The 21,949-nt window shown below is 31.9% G+C and overlaps 2 protein-coding genes across 2 annotated transcripts in view; both read left to right on the plus strand.

Annotated features, from left to right (window-relative positions):
- Positions 1–21,949, plus strand: part of LOC139512619 (nose resistant to fluoxetine protein 6-like) — a 499,632-nt gene that overhangs the window by 57,818 nt on the left and 419,865 nt on the right. The window lies entirely within an intron of this gene.
- LOC139512618 (signal transducer and activator of transcription 1-like) overlaps positions 2,273–21,949 on the plus strand; it is a 29,404-nt gene continuing 9,727 nt past the window's right edge. Inside the window, exons 1-16 of the mRNA XM_071300362.1 lie at positions 2,273–2,417; positions 2,967–3,112; positions 3,700–3,874; positions 4,616–4,705; positions 6,085–6,162; positions 6,614–6,707; positions 11,178–11,317; positions 12,279–12,430; positions 13,855–14,010; positions 14,646–14,786; positions 15,412–15,712; positions 17,150–17,245; positions 17,678–17,813; positions 19,901–20,081; positions 20,497–20,669; positions 21,161–21,337. Of these exons, the coding sequence (XP_071156463.1) occupies positions 2,973–3,112; positions 3,700–3,874; positions 4,616–4,705; positions 6,085–6,162; positions 6,614–6,707; positions 11,178–11,317; positions 12,279–12,430; positions 13,855–14,010; positions 14,646–14,786; positions 15,412–15,712; positions 17,150–17,245; positions 17,678–17,813; positions 19,901–20,081; positions 20,497–20,669; positions 21,161–21,337 (2,230 nt within the window). The 5' untranslated portion in view covers positions 2,273–2,417; positions 2,967–2,972. The remainder of the gene's footprint in view (positions 2,418–2,966; positions 3,113–3,699; positions 3,875–4,615; positions 4,706–6,084; positions 6,163–6,613; positions 6,708–11,177; positions 11,318–12,278; positions 12,431–13,854; positions 14,011–14,645; positions 14,787–15,411; positions 15,713–17,149; positions 17,246–17,677; positions 17,814–19,900; positions 20,082–20,496; positions 20,670–21,160; positions 21,338–21,949) is intronic.

Below are 21,949 nucleotides of genomic sequence, written 5' to 3' on the forward strand. Positions count from 1 at the left end.
GTTTACTATAAATTTGACCATTAAGTAAAATTAACTATGTGAAACTACTTATTTTTATTTAGCTTATCTTTTTATTATACTATAATAATAAAATTACCTACATGATAGCGTCTTTTTAATGAACGGTCATACCATACGCAGAGTTTAGAAGTATTTAAAAAAGTAAACTGTAACAGAGTGTTAATTACCCCGACCATACGCGTACGGTCGGACCATATGAGTATATACCCATATGGTCATGACCATACGCGTATGGTCCAAATACTTATATGGCCCGGAACATAACCATTTGGAACAGTTGTGTAACAGCATAACATAAAAGCATAATGCCAATTTATTTTGTATATGTTTCACTGCATGTGTAAAACTATAAATGTGTTGAAAAATATCTAACAATGCATGGACAAAACAGTTGGCTTTACTTCTTTATTTTGTCCATTGTTGAAGACTGATTGTTGCCCTCGTTGTCGTTTTGTTTCTTTGTCGTTGGGTCCTCATTGAGTACACAGGCAAATTTCACTCACATCAATTTCACGTGAATTTAAATTCATGTGAATCTCACGTGAAATTCACATCAATTTCACCTCAAACGAGCTTATACGTGAAACTCACGTGAAAACAATTTTTGTGAGTTTCACGTGATTCTCATGTGAAACTCATGTGAATTTCACATGAAAATCACGTAAAAATTTTCATGTGAAATTCACATGAATTTTTAAAATAGAGTAATTCAAATAACATATAAATTTTCAAATTTAATTAAAATCATGAAAAATATCAATTTTTTTTTTGGAAATTTTCACGTGAGTTTCATGTTTAAGCTCGATTGAGGTGAATCTCACGTGAAATTTTTCATGTGAATTTCACGTGAGATTGATGTGAAATTCATGTGAGCTAATTTTGCCTGTGTATACTCACATGTCATTTGTCTATATGAATATGAATGAAATTCGTCAACGAAAATCGACTAAATTAGTTTCTATCAAGATAAATATCATTATGCAAGTTATCTATTTTGGATTGAAGAAAATAGCTACGGAAAGCGTGTATTACTGTTTGAAAAAAAACATACAAATCAGAACATCATGCATCGTTTATTTCGTATTAGAAAATTTCAAAATCAATCAATGTCCTATGCATGTACATGTATTAGTGAAAGTACAGTCATTTTTTATTTCATTAGTTATAAATATAAAACATCAATTAGAGAAGACGTCGTTTTGGCAATACATGAAGCCACGTTGGATGTCGATTAGAGGATAAAAAAATTAGACGTCGATTAGAGGACCAAAATATTGGACGTAGATTAGAGGATCAAAATATTGGACGTCGATTTGAGAATGTGACGTCAGATTCGGTCGTCGATTAGAGGAACGGACGTCGATTAGAGACCGGACGTCGATCTGAGTCTTACATATATATCTGAAAAGTTAGATTAAATGGTGTTTGAAATTGCCTGATGTTTTGTCGATGGGGGGACACATATTCGCCGTTTTTATACATCCAATGAAACCCAAATATTAAACTGCAGCTTTAAACAATATTTTTCAAATCAATTTCATTATAGATGGCAATAACAGACATTTTAAAGGTGTACAGAACTGAAATTTAGGGCAATCAGTCAAAGATTTACTAAGAAATACTTCTTTGAAATCGTGTTTTTCATTCAGGAAATTGGCCGAAAATCGTTGTCCGTTTTTCGGTCCTTTGCGGTAAGTGCCGCAATTTTGTTGTAGTTTAAAAAATAATCATATTTGTTATAAAAATGTAAGTTATTTCTTCCATTTCAGCCATCTTATGAAGTATTTACACCTCAAAATTATAAAACGTCGAAATTGTGTCCCCGGCGAATATGCGCACCCTAGGTTATCGGAATAAACTTACATAAACTTTACATAATCGACTAGTAATGCATTTTGAGACTTGTTATATGTATATACATTGTAGAAAATAAAAAATATAGAAAATTTAATAATAAGACCTTTTTTACATTGGGGCCCAAAAAAGGGGGGTCCATGTGTGAATGAGACACATCACAAAATTTCGCCGAACGATTGATTGGTTGTGACCTTGTTGGGTATTTTAAAAATAGCTTTCCTTTCAGTTTCTGTAAACATATCTAATTATAACTCAGTGTTCCCAAAAGTTTAATTCAAAATTCCATCTATGCTTATAGTAAATAATTTCTGGGTTAACTGAATTTTCTGAAAATGGATCGACCTTCACCCTATTAGGGGATTTCCGTTTATAAAAGCTTTTCATTGGCTGTACATATCTTATTGGTCTTAAAATAGAATTTTGCCTTTACTGAAAGTTTGTATTGACAAGAAAGTGTAGACATTATAAAAATTCCACACCATCATACTTGATAGCATAAACGAAGAGTTGTAGCTGATGCTTTAAAAGTCACAGAGAACGTAAGTAATGACATTAATGTTAATAATTATTGTTGATATTGAAGTTACAAGTTTTATATCCGAACACTCAGCCGAACATGATCATGATCACGATCAAAGTACTACAGTACTGTCAGTTTAGTCAATAGTACATGTATGAATTGTTTATTTTTTTGGTCACATGAGACCTACCAATTACTCATCAATGTGAAACTAGGTTTTCTAAAAGGGGGGGTCTCAAATTTGACAATATTTGGAGTAACTTGCATAAACCAAGTTGTATATAGATCCATTATAGGGACTGTTGCAGTCCAATAGGGCTGTCCCTTTCCTTAATCTGCCTCTGACAAGGATGCCAACAAAAACTTTGAGCATACTTACAAGAGTATAATGGTCCAAAACATTCAGTAAACAGAAAAGGGGGGATATAAGGATAGACAATAAAGACATGCAGATCGACTTTCTCCTCAATTTTTTAAATACTGTGGCATACATGTTCATGAATGATTATATATCAAGTTATTTGTGCTTACTGCTAGATCATTATCAATTAGATCTTATGACTTTCAGATAACCATGGCTAAACCAAGTCAGTTAGACTTAGTGTCTGGACTCTGTAAGAATAAAGAGTTTAGATCCCAATGGGAATGCTTGTATAATTCAACAATGATGTATGTTAGAATCCATTGTAAAGATCTATTTAGTGATAATATATGGTATGTATTTATACATAATAAGATAAGTACAAATATTTTTGAATATAGTCTGTAATGATCAGTTTCAAGATATAGCCTTACATTATACTTCCAGTATAGTTTCAAATATTGAAGTACAAAAAATGTATGCTTGTTTGTACCATAAATAGAACAGTAGTTTAAACCTGTCTCATTTACATACATAACAGTTGTGCCATGCTATTGAATAACTCAAATATTGGATGATTTTTAGTTTGCTGTGAACATGGTGGAACCCAATTATTTTTCACTTATGACTTTTTCACTCTTAATCATACAATATTTACCTAGTGGTATGTAATTGTCATGTCAGTGTGCTGTTCTCGGAGTATCTGTTGGCTGAACTATTATTTTACAATTATTTTGTCCATCAAAAATATCTTTGCAATAAAATCAAACAAAGAAATCTGTAAAATTCTGTGTCCTCACAAAGCCAAATTTATTTTCAATGAATCTTTTCATGAACATTTTATTATCTGATTATAGGAACTGGGAATGAAATACCACAAATCAACTCTCAAGTTTATACAGTTATTTCTAAGTAGTCTGATGAGATTATATATTTTTAGGCAAGATGTTGTAAAATACCAAGTGGATGGTCAAATTGAAGTGATCCAGAAATATTCTGAGGAACTTCTGAATGAAGTTGTCAAATATTTTGATGAAAAAATTCGAACATGTGAAGGAGGACTGTGTATGGTCTCTGAAAAAATGCAATATATTGTCACTAGAGATGAATTGAAGGTAAAGTTATTTCTTCAAGAATAGATGTTGTTCAACTGATAGGTTATTGAAGTTTGAAATATCAAATAAAATATCATAAATGTAATCCAACCATTTAAACAGTGGCTTAATAGTTTATTTTAAAAAAGATAAAAGGATGAAATTAATCTAATGCTATACATCATGATAATCCGATACAATAGAAACTTTTTCTTCAGAGGTTGCTGTCATTTTTATGCCCCTGCAGTAGTGGAGGGGGCATTAAGTTTTACCCTTTTGCATCTGTAGGTCAGTACTTCCAGTAAGTGGTTTCCGTTCTCTAACTTTAATATGCCTCAACCAAATAATATGAAACTTATACACAATGCTAATTACCACAAAAAAACAGATCAAGTTTGAAATTTGTTGACGTCACTTTTATTGTCCTAGAGTTATGTTGACAAATGAAAATATTGCTGAATTTTTTGTTTCTGTTCTCATAATTAAGTTTGCCTCAACTTAGTGTTAGAATTTCTGCTCTTTTTGAACAATGTTGATTAAAGTGTTCTCAGTGTTTCTAATTTTGATAATTACAGTTGCCATCCTGACGCCCATGGAAATGGCTACTTTACACATGCTTTTCTAAATGCAATACAAAATAAAGTACAGTTTACTTTACTGATAATTATTTGTATGCATATATTTAGATTTTATATTTATATATAGAAGTCTATAAAAAGTACCAACCAGCAAATATATTTATAAAGTTTAATTTATTTTTAGAAAAAGTATGGGAATGAGCCATACCGATTTATTGAAACTTTGGTCACCTGTCTGAAGGAGGAAGAGGTGTTGATTGATCATTATACAAAGGTAATATAATTGGTTGTAAATATTAATTTACTTGGTTAAACATGTTAAATGCAATTTGATCTTTGTAAATATCAAAATATTTTAAATCTAAACTTCAGAATTCTTTTTTTGACATACATTTTGTCTGGTTTAGATATAACTTTCAGTCAGAAAGAGCTATCAATAGACCTTTGAGAACAATAAACTAACTTCAAACTTTAATTGAATTAAATTCAAATCTTTATTTCATAATGTCTTTAATGACAAAATTTGACACGATCATTCACACTATTATACCAGTCTTTCTAGCTCCACTCACTCTGATTAAGATTTTGGTCTTTGTTTATGTGTGTATGTGAAGGAGGATAAGGTAATAGTTTCTTTCTTAAAACATTTTGAAATCTGTACCAACCCTACAGTATCAATTAATTAAATTTGTATGCAGATTCATTATATAACCTATATATCAGTGCTGATAAAAAGAGAGTACAAGAAATAACCTCATTTAGACACATCTAAAAAGTAATTGTTCTTTCAGATTTTTATGTCCCTGCTACAAAGTTCTCAGAAGTTGTACCCTTATATATCATTCCGTCATTTCGTAATGAATAGTTATACACGTAACAGACTCTTTTTCTAAACGTCTTCAAATATTTTGCTGAATTTCAGTTTGTGAGTCTACTATGATGAGTAACAGGACAAGTTTACATTCGGTTCTGCTCAAAACATTATAGGAATTAGTTGAATCATGGATTTTGAATTCTGGAAAATTGATAAGAAATGATCGTTGAAAAATAGCCCAATTTATGAGAGTTAGTTACCTCATACTGAAATATTAGTAAAAGTAAAATTAACCGTAGCCATACTGATGGATTACCCCCTCTTGTTTTGTTAGTTCTTATCACAAATTTTTTATCATTTTTCCAGAATTCCAGAAATTTTATCAAATTCTAATACTTCCTTGTTTCCATTGATTTTTCCTGAAATTACAGACTCATGAATTTTGTGAAAATAACAGTTATACCAACTTTCATTCTCCAATTTCCTTTTCCATAAAAGGCTTCAAGCTTTTTATTGCGAGCAGAGCCATGTTGTTCGCGCACATCTCCTTTCAGAAATGAATTCTAAAATTTGGAGTGTTTGACTCCTTAAAACAAGACATTAATTTGTAGGGTTCTTTACATTGTTCATTAATCACATCTTTCATGAATAGATCTGTAAATGGTCATTTTAAAGTATGTGGGCACCCCCCAAACAAGATTCAGGCTTTACATCATTATTAGATACATTTTTTTTCTGTGAATAGTCTTCTAATTTAGAATAACTTTTGACTCTCTACTATTTTTTGTATGATTCTAATCATAATCAATTATGCATCTGTTTTTTACATTGTACTTCAGCCAAATGAAGAGGAGCTCAAGAAGGAAAATATAACTCGAACTATAAAACTCTTGGAAGAATCTGAAACATTTGAACGGGTAATAACTGAAATTTTTTGTACTTTGAATGAGAGTTACATGTATAATAAATGCATTTAGATAATTTTTCTTTCAATTTTAATCAATTCTGGCATGGCAGTGTTACACGATTGATGAAAATAGATAGAACTTTTTCTGCCGATAGTAATAGAAGAATTACAAGTTGGATCTATAGTTTTATGAACATCTAACGATTACTTTAGAGCTTAGTTAAAACAAATATGTTTATCTATAAATTTCAGTTTTTTCTGAATGTATTTCTCTTTAGTTTTTGTACTGACATAACAGCGTTGCCTTTTTTTGCTTGTTGCATTTAAAAAAATACTGTTAATCCTGATTTAAGTTACAAAAAACAATTTAAGAATTCAAGTATATTACATGTACTTGAATAGTTGCGGTTGTCTATATATATTCTAAGTTCATTTTCACATGTTTTTTAATTTTTTTACAGAACCTTGAAAAAAAGGTCAAAAACTTTAATTCTTTGTTGGAAGAAGAAAAACAGAAGAATAAAGAACTTGGCAAGAAAGAAAAGGATAAACAGGGTATATATGGATTTTGATATTTTGCTGATCTGCCATATTAAATCAACAGTGTTGACTTTTGCTACATAAAATTGAGAATGGAAATGGGGAATGTGTCAAGAGCCAACAACCCGACCATAGAACAAACAACAGCAGGAGGTCACCAATAGGTCTTCAATGCAGCAAGAAATTCCCGCACCTGTAGGTGTCCTTCAGCGGGCCCCTAATCAAATATATATACTAGTTCAGTGATATGTATTTGAACACCATATTTTTAAGGCAGTTTCTGTTTTCTTTACATTGTATAAACACCATATAACTGTGGATTCGTGGAATACCAATCTTCAATGATTTTGTTGGTAAATGTAAACATCAAATTTAGATGTTCAACGAATGCTAATTATCTATAGCTTTTTTTGCAGATATATACATATATATATATGTAAGTGCCTATAAATAGCAACACATGACATACAAATCTATTGGAGTGTGGATTAATCAGTACAGAGATTAATTCAATTACAAAAATGAAATTATAGATTGCCTAACAATGTAATTTAAACACACTATTTAGTATGTAAATATAAGAATGTTTAAATTATTTACAAAATGATGAAAATAAACGCAATATTTCGCTAGACCAACTAGCTTTATCAAGCGTGCATCTATCTAGGTGAAATCAGATGTAGATGATAAGAAACTTTTGCAGCTCAACGTCTATGTTGCACTGAACTGCCTTTAGAATAAGAAAATTTTGCAGCTCAATGTCTATGAGCTCTTGCATTTAGCTGCTTTGAAAATAAGAAAATTTTGCAGCTCAATGTACATGTTGCATTTGGTAGTTGAAGTTAGCAACGTCCATTGGCCAATATTACGGGATAAAAAGGACGATGCTTTGTTTAAAATTATTCTTTATCTTTTCTGTATCTTTTTTCGTCTTTTTCGTTAAGACCATCAGGTTCTAAAGTGTGGAGTTGGTGGATCCAAAAGTTTCCTCTTCTCCTTCTCGCCGTGGTGTCCCACTCTGTGTTGACTTCTATAATTTGGAAAGTGACATTATCAAAAGGATGTTTCGTTGAACGAAGATGTCTTGTAAGAGGACAGTTTTTGTTGGTTTTGTACGATGAACGATGGTTATTGAGCCGAATATTAAATTTGTCCATTGTTTCTCCCACATACTGAATGCCACAAGTGTCACATGTTAATATATAAATTGAGTTCTCCATTTTACAGTTGGAATTAGAGTAGATGGTATAATTTTGTTTAGTAACGGAGCTGATGAAAGAACTGCTTGTATTGGCAGCTTTACAACACAAACAATTCCTTCGACCACATTGTTTGTAGCAACCGTGCGATGGATTAGGCTGCTTTGCTAATACAGATGTCACTAATTTGTCACGGATGTTTTTAGGTCTTCTGAAGGCCATGACTGGTGGTGATGAAAATACTTTTTTTAGATTTAAATCATTTTCTATAATTTTCCAATGCTTCTGAACAATGGATGACACATTTTTAAAATCAGGATGGTAAGTGAGTACAAGGGGTGTTCTGTTAGCTGCTTTATTCTTATCTTTGTACTCAAGAAGTTCTTGGCGACTAGTTTTGTTTGCTCTTTCGAAAGCGCTATCAATGATGTTGTTATTGTATCCTCGAACAACTAGATGTTTACGAAGTTGTCCAAGTCTAGCATTTTTCGTATTTTCTGTAGAGCATATTCTCTTGATTCGCAATGCCTGGCTGAATGGGATACCACGGGAGCAGTGTTTAGGATGGCAACTTTTAGGAGAAAGGAATTGATGTTTGTCCGTTTGTTTGGTATGGAGGTCCGTTATAATGGTTCCGTTCTTGATGTAACTCGTAGTATCAATGAAGTTTATTTTCTCCATAGATGATTCACATGTAAATTTTATTGAATGGTGGAAAGAGTTACAGTGTTCTAGAAATTCATTAAGATGTTCTTGTGAATCTGTCCATTTGAAATCAATATCATCAATGAATCGGAACCATGATAAGGGCTGATATGGAGCACTAGCCAAGAGGCGTTTTTCAAGTTGGCTCATAAATATGTTGGCATATGACGGGGCCATTTTTGTGCCCATACTAGTACCGTCTATCTGGAGATAGTGTTTTTCATTGAAAGAGAAGTTGTTATTCTCCAGTACTAGTTTCAGAAGTGTAACAAGGCACTCAGTAGGAGGATTTTTATGCCCCACCTACGATAGTAGAGGGGCATTATGTTTTCTGGTCTGTGCGTCCGTTCGTCCGTCCGTCTGTTCGTCCGTCCGTTCGTTCGTCCGTCTGTCCCGCTTCAGGTTAAAGTTTTTGGTTGAGGTAGTTTTTGATGAAGTTGAAGTCCAATCGACTTCAAACTTGGTACACATGTTCCCTATGATATGATCTTTCTAATTTTAATGCCAAATTAGAGATTTTACCCCAATTTCACGGTCCACTGAACATAGAAAATGATAGTGCGAGTGGGGCATTCGTGTACTGAGGACACATTCTTGTTTTCACTACGAGTGTTCCATGCCTCTTCACACGCTGCTATTCCTTCGTCTTGTGGAATGTTGGTATATAAAGAAGACACGTCCATGGATGCAAGTATAGTATTGCTTGGTAAAGGATTGATGCTTTCCATTTTCTTGAGATAATCAGTTGTATCTTGAATGAATGAGGGTAGTTCTTTCACATGAGGTCTTAGATGATGGTCTACAAATTCTGATATCTATTCAGTTGGATGACTATTCGCTGACACAATTGGTCGACCTGGAAAGCCTCAATCCTTTACCAAGCAATACTATACTTGCATCCATGGACGTGTCTTCTTTATATACCAACATTCCACAAGACGAAGGAATTGCAACTCTTTCCACCAGTCAATACATATGAATCATCTATGGAGAAAATAAACTTCCTTGATACTACGAGTTACATCAAAAACGGAACCATTATAACGGACCTCCATACCAAACAAACGGACAAACATCAATTCCTTTCTCCTAACAGTTGCCATCCTAAACACTGCTCCCGTGGTATCCCATTCAGCCAGGCATTGCGAATCAAGAGAATATGCTCTACTGAAAATACAAAAATGCTAGACTTGGTCAACTTCGTAAACATCTAGTTGTTCGAGGATACAATAACAACATCATTGATAGCGCTTTCGAAAGAGCAAACAAAACTAGTCGCCAAGAACTTCTTGAGTACAAAGATAAGAATAAAGCAGCTAACAGAACACCCCTTGTACTCACTTACCATCCTGATTTTAAAAATGTGTCATCCATTGTTCAGAAGCATTGGAAAATTATAGAAAATGATTTAAATCTAAAAAAAGTATTTTCATCACCACCAGTAATGGCCTTCAGAAGACCTAAAAACATCCGTGACAAATTAGTGACATCTGTATTAGCAAAGCAGCCTAATCCATTGCCCGATTGCTACAAACAATGTGGTCGAAGGAATTGTTTGTGTTGTAAAGCTGCCAATACAAGCAGTTCTTTCATCAGCTCCGTTACTAAACAAAATTATACCATCGACTCTAATTCCAACTGTAAAATGGAGAATTCAATTTATATATTAACATGTGACACTTGTGGCATTCAGTATGTGGGAGAAACAATGGACAAATTTAATATTCGGCTCAATAACCATCGTTCATCGTACAAAACCAACAAAAACTGTCCTCTTACAAGACATCTTGGTTCAACGAAACATCCTTTTGATAATGTCACTTTCCAAATTATAGAAGTCAACACAGAGTGGGACACCACGGCGAGAAGGAGAAGAGAAAACTTTTGGATCCACCAACTCCACACTTTAGAACCTGATGGTCTTAAAGAAAAAGAAGAAAAAAGATACAGAAAAGATAAAGAATAATTTTAAACAAAGCATCGTCCTTTTTATCCCGTAATATTGGCCAATGGACGTTGCTTACTTCAACTACCAATCCAAGTGCAACATGTACATTGAGCTGCAAAATTTTCTTATTTTCAAAGCAGCTAAATGCAAGAGCTCATAGACATTGAGCTGCAAAATTTTCTTATTTTAAAGGCAGTTCAGTGCAACATAGACGTTGAGCTGCAAAAGTTTCTTATCATCTACATCCGATTTCACCTGGATAGATGCACGCTTGATAAAGCTAGTTGGTCTAGCGAAATATTGCGTTTATTTTCATCATTTTGTAAATAATTTAAACATTCTTATATTTACATACTAAATAGTGTGTTAAAATTACATTGTTAGGCAATCTATATATATATATGTATATATATATATAGCAAAAAGGGGCTTTTACCTAGATTTCGTGGCTTACGAAAAGTTTCAGTTATGTTTAAAGTTAGTTCACAATGTTTTTTCCTTCTTAGATACATTACTTTCTTGCTATGATATGACTTGAATGATATTTTTTTTCGTTTCAAATATTGACTTATGATTGCTTAGCATTTCAAAGAGGATGTATTCTAAAATATGTAAGTTTTTTTTATTTAACAGAAGCACAGAACATGCCAGAATCATCAAGACGAAAGAATGGCGTCAATTCTGGTAATATTTTGGACAAGTTAAATAATGATATGCTTGGGATACAGAGAAGATTAGTTGAGATTGAACGGGAAACGGACAGGGCTAAACATGTAAGTTCTAATATTGTAATTTATACTTATTATACCACCTCTAAGAACATGGGTACTGGTTTATGTCTTCCATTCTGTTATTCTTGTGTCCTTCTGTCTGTCCATCCTCTAAAGTTTGGATTGAAATTTTCTCTGAATCTACAGACCAGAGATTCTTGAAATTTGGTATCAAACTTAATGTGACCATGCTTTAGTGTGATTCATTTTTAGTTTCATTGCTAGTACTTATGCTGTTATCTGAATACTAGTGTAAATTCTTATACATAATGACCATGTATGAAATTTTGATCCCAATTTTTTGATGAACTACAAGTCATAATTATAGGCAATATAGGAAAGGTGTACTGACATAAGAAGTCTCTAAACACATTAACTCCAAATGGAGCTTTCGTTAGTAGAAGCCATATTAACTATGTGTAACACCAGGCACTGTTAATTATGTGTATTGGTATATATACTATATTTTTATGCTTTTACAAGTCATAATTATACCCTGAAATTTGGTATCATCATTCATCACAAAATTACTTGATTGTTTTTTTAATAAATGTATGAATATTATATATGGATATGCGAATAGCACATTTTAAAGATGATTTAGAAATAATTAAAAAGTTCATAATACTTCTATTTCTAGAATAAGAAACAAACTTCATATACATTTTGTACTTGCGAAACAGTTTGTGTTTGTACTGATTAGCACTGCAGCCAACAGTAATAATAATAATAAATAATAATAAATAGTACAAATGCTAAAGTTATGAAGACTTCAGAAATTTTACATGAATTAATGATGCTAGTACTTGATACATGTGCCTTTTATTGCCAAAAACAGCCCATATTTGTGTAACATAAAATATTTCATTATTTACTGTATTGGTTTTGGTATTCATTTACATCAAAAGTTTAATCTGTATAAATGTGTGAAACCATTGATAAGAGTTATGATTTTTTTTTCAAGGCAATCAAAGATGCTTTAAGAGATTTTCTTACCAGAGGAACAGAATTAAAGAAAACATTTTTAGAAGTGATTACTAAATGGAAGAAACAATCAAAGTCCAAATATGTAGCACTAGTTGAGACTGACTACCCACTCAAAGAAATGGAAGATAGGTAAGTACAATCAGTGAAAAAAAACAAGCAATCTGATCTTTTCATTTAAGAATTGAATCATTCTTTTTGAAAATTCATTGTGGTGTAATAGTGTTGACCGAAATACATTTTGTATGAAGCGCAGTTAACACTTTTACAACCCTATGAAATTACAAAAAGAAGTATTCAATATTTATAATTACATTTTTAAGCTAGGATCATGAAAACATGATTTCTATCAAGATTTGATTTGATCTACCTGTGAACTTTATTGTGGAACCTTGTGTCATCATGAATGATAAATTTTATTGTGTAATGAATGTCAATTTCAGAAGGACCTGAGATTGCTGTTAGCCAATCAAAATAACGTATATAATGAAACATATATGCTATGTAATTATTTATAAAACAAAATGCATTGCAGAGTCAGCTACTAGACACAACTTTTAATTAATTATGATGATTTTTAACCGGATTTGTTGTCATTTACTCATGAGCCGTTCAACCAAAGCTTTTAAAATTTTAATATGTTGTTACTGACAACAAAATGAAGGTCAAGTTTAATAATGACGATTTAGACTTTTACTGTTCAGGAGTTATGGTTCTTGAAAGATTGAAAAATGGTGTTTCCAGTCGTGTCCGTGCATTTACACATGAACTGTTCAACCAAAGCTTCTCAAATTTTGATATGTTGTTACTGATGACAAAATGGAGGTCAAGTTTAATAATGTCGATTTTGACTCTTACCATTCAGGAGTTATGGTTCTTGAAAGATCGAAAAATGGCATTTCCATTTATGTTGTTGCATTTACTCATGAACCATTCAACCTAAGCTTTTCAAATTTTAATATGTTGATACTGATGACAAAATGGAGGTCAAATTTGATATTGATGATTTTCACTTTTGTTAATAAATCCGGTTTGCTGTCATTGTGACAGCCTCTTGTTTTGTTTTAAATTGGTTCCTCTTTTCAATAGTTTATTTATGGGGAAAAATTGCCTAGGTGTTTCTTTGATTTATTTGTTTTGGGTTTATCTCCCTTTATCATTTTAATAATTTTTATACAGTTGTAAATTCAGAAATAATGGTGTGAATTTAATATTGCGATATAAGAAAAATTTACATACAGATCTATGGTTTAGTTATCAAAATGGGAGTTCTTAATATTGCAATACTCACCGAGTCGCATTATTGGCATTAATTAAAATCTTGCAATAATTTCTGAATTTACAGTATTTTAAGTTAATTACCTTTCATTATCTTGCATGGGTAAAGAGACTTTGAGCATCTTTTAAACTGTTTTCATACAATGAAACTTTTGAATGATTGAACAAGCCCTGCTTTTTACTTGACTGATATGTTTTTTCACAACTTACAGCTGTGTCGTAATCTTAATTACTGTATTCAAATAACTTTAAGACATATGCATTGCTGATAATTGTAGGTGTAAGAAGTATGGAAAGCTGCTGTACAATACTCTTGAATTTATCCAGGCAGATTTACTTGTACTTTCTAATTGTAAATGGGATATGGAGATAGATGTTGACCTACAAGACATCATCAATAACCTGTGCAAACTGTTTGAAGAAATCTGTCAAAGGTATCACTATATATTAGAACACTAGTATTATTCTTCAAGAACAAAAAAACACTTTCCAGAACTTATAAAGTATACCTGTCCAATGAGGGGGGATAGGAGGGGTCCTGATCCCGAAATCCTGTGCTTAAAAACACGAAATCATAAGGTCCCAAATTAAATAAATTTAAATCCTGACATCCCGACATTCGGAAAAAGAATTCCCAGATCCCTAAAGGGTCAATCCCGAAATCTCGAGCTTAAAAACACCTAACCCCGGAGTCCCGTTAAAGGTCCTTTCCCTCCTTTCCAGTGTGGAAGAAGCAGGTATCTTTTAATTTTCCTTTTTGCCTATTAACCCCTAGTGACAAAATGATGTAAAAGGTTAGTAATTACCTGAGGTAACTTGACAGCTTAAACAATCAGACAATCTTATACCTGATAGCAAGCTATAAAAGCATTGTAATATGACAAATGTAAAACAATACAAGAAATCTAATGGCATGAATGAAAATAGTGTTCATCAATTAAAATACATCACACACCTATTATCATCTGTCAAAACACAGAAATATAGGATTAAGAAATTGTACATCCTTCTCTTCTTTTGGTTGTCCTATAGAAAAAAGGAGACAATCATTTCCACTGCTTTTTTGTAGCACATTTCTGGTTACTGAACAAACCCGTCACCTCATAAAGGTAGAACTTGGGTCAAAAAAGAGGACAAAGGATGCTGCAGATGATGAAGAAACTAAGCCAGGAAAAACTTTCAAGTGCCCAAAATTTACTGCTACTGTCAGGTATTATAAACTGATTTATTTTTACAAATTTTTAGGTTTTCTGCAGATTGATAATTGAAATATTTAGACAATTAGATTGATTTTCACGCTTGAGCTGCTATTTTACCTATGACAACTTTGTTTATTTCATTGACAATGGGCATGTGCGCCTATTAGTTTCTAGCGATAATTTTTCATATCACTCTACTGTGCTGAAATTTTCAGTCTGACATTAAGATCAAAGGAAAATTCGTAAAATAGCAATAATGTTAGATATTAGCTCATAGTCACAATATGAACTTTTTTTTACCCCAGAGCACAGGGAAAAATTTAAAAAAAATATTCCTGCTGTGTCAAGCAGTGGATATTTTGAAATGTTAGTATGGTAATAAGCTTATAATGGTTGATTGGATTGTACTTGTGTGTTTTTCTTAATAGGAACATTTGTTTCTTTGTTATACCAATGAACAGAAAATGGACTTGATCAGGTAGGGTCTAACTTATTAAAGACAGATTGAACTTTATGACCTTGATAAAAAGTCCAGAGTTATTTAGGCTAGGTCAAACATTTTTGATCAAAATTGGCAATGATTGTTTAAAGTAACTACTGAACAGTAGCTATTAATTGCTGAATTTCCTCTTATAGATTAATAGCTACAGAAAGTTTGGTTGGACGTCAGAAAGTTACAGCTCACTTCTGTCATGAAGATTCTTTGAATGATATTCATCAACGAAATGCTTGGGAAGAATTACCAGAGAAGAGTTTCCCATTGCTTAACAAGGGAAATTCTAGAACAATGCCATTTGGACAGCAGGGATATGCTACATTCAGGAACTTGGAGTTGACTGACTTCAAGAGGGATCAGGATAAACATGTCTGTGAAGAGAAATACAGAATTGTTTTTGTAACGGAACAGATTGTTGCGGGTAAAAAAATTGTATTTAGGGTAAGTTGAAATCTCAATAATATGAAATTTTTGTTTTGCCATAATTTGATCATAGGCATCTGTTTACTTTTGAATGGCCATTCCATCACTTGAAATCATTTTAAAAAAGTTTTATTTGTATATTGTGTGTGTCAAATTTATCATAAATTAGGTGGTTTAATTTAGTTGTTTTACAATTCTATAAAAAGTCAGCTTCAGTTAAAGAGAAGATTTAATAGAAATACTGTCTTTTTATATTTAAACTTGCCACAAGTAAAAAGATTTAAGAATTATAAATAATGTTTCAAAGGAGAGGGTGTTTCTCAGCTGAAATGAGATGTAGCAGAAAACATTCTTAAGTTTGAAAGTCCATTGATATTCTGTTAATTGCTTTTTTCCTAGGTCTCTTTTTATATGATTGAGTAAAAGTAGCCTGATATGAAAAACTTTTGCAAAATGAGAACATCTTATTATTAAGCATCAAATCATCCTGATTCTACAAATATTGTGAAATAAATTAAACAGAGGTTATCAAAGATCACCAATCAGCAAAAAGTGCCCTGAATGATAAAAAACGTTTGAAAATTAACTAAAGATAACTACTCAATCATGAGGTTCTTGATTTGTAACAGACATTAACATATGGCTGGATTAAAGAGTTTTTTTTTTTTTAGATCACAATCCTCTCACGTTTAAATCTTAATAAACAATAATGATGATAATGATAAGGGTTATTTAGTTAGCTTTAAAACTAATCTTCACTGAGACCTTCATGAAATACATTAAAATATAACAAAGAAAGAATAACAAAATAATCAATTAACGCATGTAAGAAAATGAAAAGAGAAATTTTTACGAAATATACAATTTTCAAACACTTAATCATAATGCATGTAATGACAAAGGGTTGAAAATGAATATGCAATAAAAAGAAATAATATACATAATGCACTAATTTCAATGATACCAGTTTAAAAGAATAAACTGAAGTACAAGCACAACCATAATAAACAATACATTTGCATTGATATTTCAGGCCTTACAATACTATCTATGAATCAAACTATCTTTAAAAGAATTGTCTCAGTTATTTAGTACCATAATCTACAAATTGAATTTATGCCCATGTCATCATGGAAGAGGGCATTAAGTGTTACCCTTTGTCTGTCCATAAGCACATCCAAACTTTAGTTTCCAATGTAAACCAATTTTAACTGCCCATGAGTTATGCCCCTTTACAAATAAATAAAAGCTGACTTGTCGTTTCCATTCTTTTGCTTATGCTTCAACTAAATTTTATGAAGCTTATACATAACACATGCCATAAAACTCGGATCCAGTGTGAACTTGCATCTCTTTTACTTTCTTGAGTTTTGTCCCTTTACAGAATTTCATCCAAGCAGGAGATTCATACACATTCTCCATTTATTTTTATCTGATATGTTTTCTTTTCTTCAGACCATATCATTACCAATAATCATAACAACTGGAGCCAGCCAAGGATCAAATGCCCATGGTTCTTTGTTGTGGCAGTGTTTTAGTGTTGAAGATCTGGTATGTAAATTAAAAGTAGATACATTTTAAATTTATAGAAAATTTCAAAACGCTTGAATGATGATATACTTCAAACATTCATCAATATTTATCCCCCCCTTTTTACAAATGGAAAAAAATGCTGAACTTTTCTCTTCCCTTGTCTAACTTTAGTTTGCCTCAACCAAATGTTATGAAAACTTATACGCAATGCTCATTACCACGAAACACAGATAAAGTTTGAATTTTGGTGGTGTCAATGTTAACATTCTAGAGTTATGCCCCTTTATAAATGAAAATTGCTGTAATATTTGTTTCTGTTCTGATATCATTCAAATGCAATAATTTAAAAGGTTACCATATAAGAAATGTTAAAAATCAATGTTGCATTTGAATATATCATTTTATTAAAAGCTGTCAAGATAAAAAAGTATCTTATATCATAAATTGCAGATGGATTTTCCTCTGACCAGTCCGTCTGTCTTGCCTTGGTCTACTGTGTCAGCTATGCTGAACAGCAAATTCAAAACTTTAGATGGAAGAGATTTAAGACAAGATGAACTTATGCATCTAGCATCAAGGCTTTCAGGTTGGTATTTTTATGTTCATATTTTCATACTTATTTTCATGCATTTATGGTTATTGTCACAAATTGAATATCTTTCAAGATTTTGTTGAAAATTTTCCTTCACTACTTGTAGGGCTTAAATTAAAATATTGTTTGTTTGCAGTTTACCGACCGACCCTTGAAAATCCTCCCGAGTGTGAAAATTTTATTGCTTTTAATTTGAAGAAATTTTTTTTAATACTTCTATTGACGCGATCCGGAACTTTGGGTCCTTTCCGGAAATGATATAAAGACAATTACGCATTTCAAGTTAGGTTTTTCTTAGCTTCCCGTCAAGCGTTCATGTGACCATTTAATGATAAAGCACATGGAAATTGTTTACAGGTATCCATGAAGTCACATAGGAGTACTTTACGCTGTCGTCTCGTGTCAATTTTAAGACAAATAACAAACAAAAAAGTTTATTAGTAAACTGTTTATACAGATTCAGGCACATGTAATGATGTGTGATGATATCATTGACGATGATGCAGCGGATATTCATAACTGACACGATAACCATTCTGTCTCAAACAAATCGGGTACAGAATCTGTGGAGCCTGACTTTATGGAACCAATTTCAGTGGTTAAATAATTCGACAGCAGCTTGAAGTATGGCATATTTTCTACAAATCGTTGTGAAGACGACAAAGATGAAACCACTCCTCCATGACTTAAATCTTCATGGATATCTGTAAACACGCCTGTACGGAGGAAGGGCTCATTTGAAATGTTAATGGATATAGATCATGCCAAATCAATAAGAAGCAACCCTAACTACACAAAGATGTAGAGAAAATGAATGGTTAGCTTGAAAAATAAATATGCTCTCTCTATATTAAATATATCTTCGATTGCAATGAGTATGCTCCTTTAGGATAAGGGGCTGCCCCACTCATTGCAATTATTCTCTTTCTTACAATATTAAATATACCCAAACTGTGTGGCCTGTGTGAATTCAATTAAAACATGTCCTTAAGAGCTAATCTGCCAATTTTTTTTATGCATTAAAAACATTTCAGCACAGACCATTTACTTTTAATGGGGTGCTATGGATTTCACCCCAAACTTTAGATTTCTTTGGTTTTCATTAAAGCCTGGCAACAATATAACCTTATCACATATAATTAAATATTGTTAGAAATATGAAAACAGTCGAATGTCTTAATACTTTTTTTTCAAGTTGCCTTTTTTTCAATTGAGGAAGATTCAATGGTTATTTTTTTTTTATTAAAAATACACTCTTTAATACATTGTCTTATAAATCTTTAATATCTACATTTTTCTGATGAAAATACTCTACTCATGAAAACATTCTAGTCAAGAAGCATACATGTCTGAATATATTTCTTTAAAACAGTTCTAGTCATAATGACATTCCTTGTTTATAAGTGTTCCAGTATTGAATAATTATATCATATTTTATGTCATAAATTGGATAATGACACTATGTTAAAGTTTCAGTTTTGGTTAAAAAGTTTTTTATCTGAAAATGCCTGTTCATTTGATGTTGGTTTTCAGCATGTCCAGTGTTTGTTGTTTTAAAATGGTTTTTTTTTTCTTCACAAGAAACTTGGTTTAGTGTAACTGCTTGTTTAAACTGTATTTTGGCTGATAAAATAAAATATTTTTCCTACCTACCGACCCTTCAGTCTGAAGGTACAGTCGGAAAACTGCAAGCAAACATATTTTTAAGGTTGGCCTAGTAGTTTTATGCTTCATTAGAGAAACCAAGACTATTCAGTTCAGATTTGAATGATATTGTTATTATTGAAACAAAAAAAGATGCTTTTGCTAGTTTGCTTAATATTCATCAGTTATTCAGAAATTGAATTACTTGAGCAATACCATTTTGTAAATATTTGAAAAGTATTTTTGGTTTTAATAGATGATACTTTGATGCTTTCTTTTATCAACAACATTTACGGTAAGTTTTGAAAAAATAAAAAAACATATCATCATTCATAATACAGTGTATTTTACTGTCACGAAAGAGAAACTTAAGTTCATATGCTTCTTTTATGACTTAAGTAGTGAAAATATGCATAAAATTACGTCTTTAATTTCAGGATTACCAAAATCCAATATAACAGGTAAAACAGAGATACAGTTTAGAAAGTTCTGTTTGGATAAAATGATGGATGTTAAGGAATCCAAGGACGCTAAGAATAAATCAGCAACTTTCTGGATGTGGGTTCTCTCTGTGTATAATCTGACCAAATTCCATCTACAGGATTATTGGACAGAAGGGTATGTTGCTGTACTTGCTGTAAGAAGATGTGGTATGATTGCCAATGAAACAACTCTTCACAAGAGACCAAATGACACAGAAATTAACAACTAGATGTTACCTTACAGCCTTCAACACTGAGCAAAACCCATACTGCATAGTCATCTATAAAAGGCCTAGAAATGTCTTTCTTGCATTGTATCTGTTAAAAAATAATGTACTTCACAATAACTCTTTGTCATAACTTTTTGTAAAAATTTCATTCTTCTTGTTGGTATTACATTAGAAAAATTTTATTGATTCTTAGATCTTTTCAGTTTTCTTATAATCTAGAAAAGGGCTTTGAGCATGTTTAGTTGAACATTTGATTGGTATACATGGGCATAAAGTTAAAAAAAACAAACATTGTATTGTAGTTTGAATATTTTTTGATAGATTAATTGATGGATTTTCTGCCAAAGAAGATTGTGAAACGAAGTTAAAATTTTTAAAGCCTTTCAAGAACTACACTTTTCTTCTGAGATTCTCAGACAAAGTCATTACAGATGGTCAAGGTCAAAATATGTGTGGTGCAGTTTCTGCCTCTTTTGTTTATAAAACTGAAAAAGGTAAGTCAAAGTTATGATTTAAGGTTGCAGTGCTGTTAAAATTTATGCCCCATAGCAGCGGAGGGTCATGATGTGTTACCCTTGTCCATCTGTATGTCTATCCTTACTTACTTCCAAAACCTGGTTCCTATCCTTATCTTAAGTTTTTTTCAACCAAATGTTAAAAATAAGTAATACATGATTTGTAACTACAAATTTCAGATTGTGTTTGAATTTGAGTAGGATCACTTTTACAGTTTTACAGAACTATTTAGAAATATACATGTATCAAATTAAGTCACCCAGATATTGTAGTTCACAAAATATTGAAATGCTAGTGGACACATATTCCTGTTAATGATATTTTGTATTCAATTTTATTAAAAATGTTCTAGAAAAAAGAAAAAAGAATGCTGGAAACTTGTGTACAGTATGTAATATTCATTGAAAGTCTAAATATTTTCAAATAAAACAAAGTTGTGACAGTCAGTGTTTTTTTGGGTTTCTTTCAGGAGAAATAAAAGTTGGACATGCAAAACCATTCAAAGCTGACTCCTTTAAGAAGAAAAATTTAGCACAGTTGGTGAAATCTGTACATCTAAAGGAGAACAATGAAGAAGTGTCTTTACAATTTATCTACCCTGGAGAAATTAGTAGAGACGAAGCTTTTGCCGCTTTTTATCAAGCCAGTAAGTGTCTTAAGAGGGTGGTAAAGAGTTATTTTCGTGCAACATGTTTTGCCATTTTTATTTCGTGTGCAGGGGTGAAAGAGGTTCGTTATTCACAGTGTTTCATAAAATTGGTTAAAAGATCAACGTGCAAGACATTTTTAATTGTTCGTTCATCTTGAAATTGCAATTTTATTTCGCGTTCTTCTGTGCAGATATCCCCCATTTATGTCCCTCTCTTAACAATAGACTACTTTCCAGTTCGTTGCATCTCCTCCAAAAACTTTGGTATTAGTGAACATCATTTTTGTATTAAGGAGCATCTTCACATCCTTCACATGTTGAGCTATCTGTTGAAAATATATAATGCCGTATTGCACGAATTATTCATCAAATTAAATTATTTTAATTGACAAACTACCGTCATTAGGGAACTGTGATTCAGTACCTACCAAACAAATAATATTTCTAGTCTATCCTGCATAAAGACAATCATGAAAACACTTGATGAATGTTTAAAGTGCAGGGATACAGGTAATTCCCTCTATCTTGTAAATGACGTCATGAAGCATGCATAAATGACAACCTTTCTGGTGTCATCAGGTCAACTCTATGTTTTTTTAGATGTATTTC

The sequence above is a fragment of the Mytilus edulis genome, chromosome 2 (genome assembly GCF_963676685.1).
Source record: "Mytilus edulis chromosome 2, xbMytEdul2.2, whole genome shotgun sequence".
Classification (NCBI taxonomy): domain Eukaryota; kingdom Metazoa; phylum Mollusca; class Bivalvia; order Mytilida; family Mytilidae; genus Mytilus; species Mytilus edulis.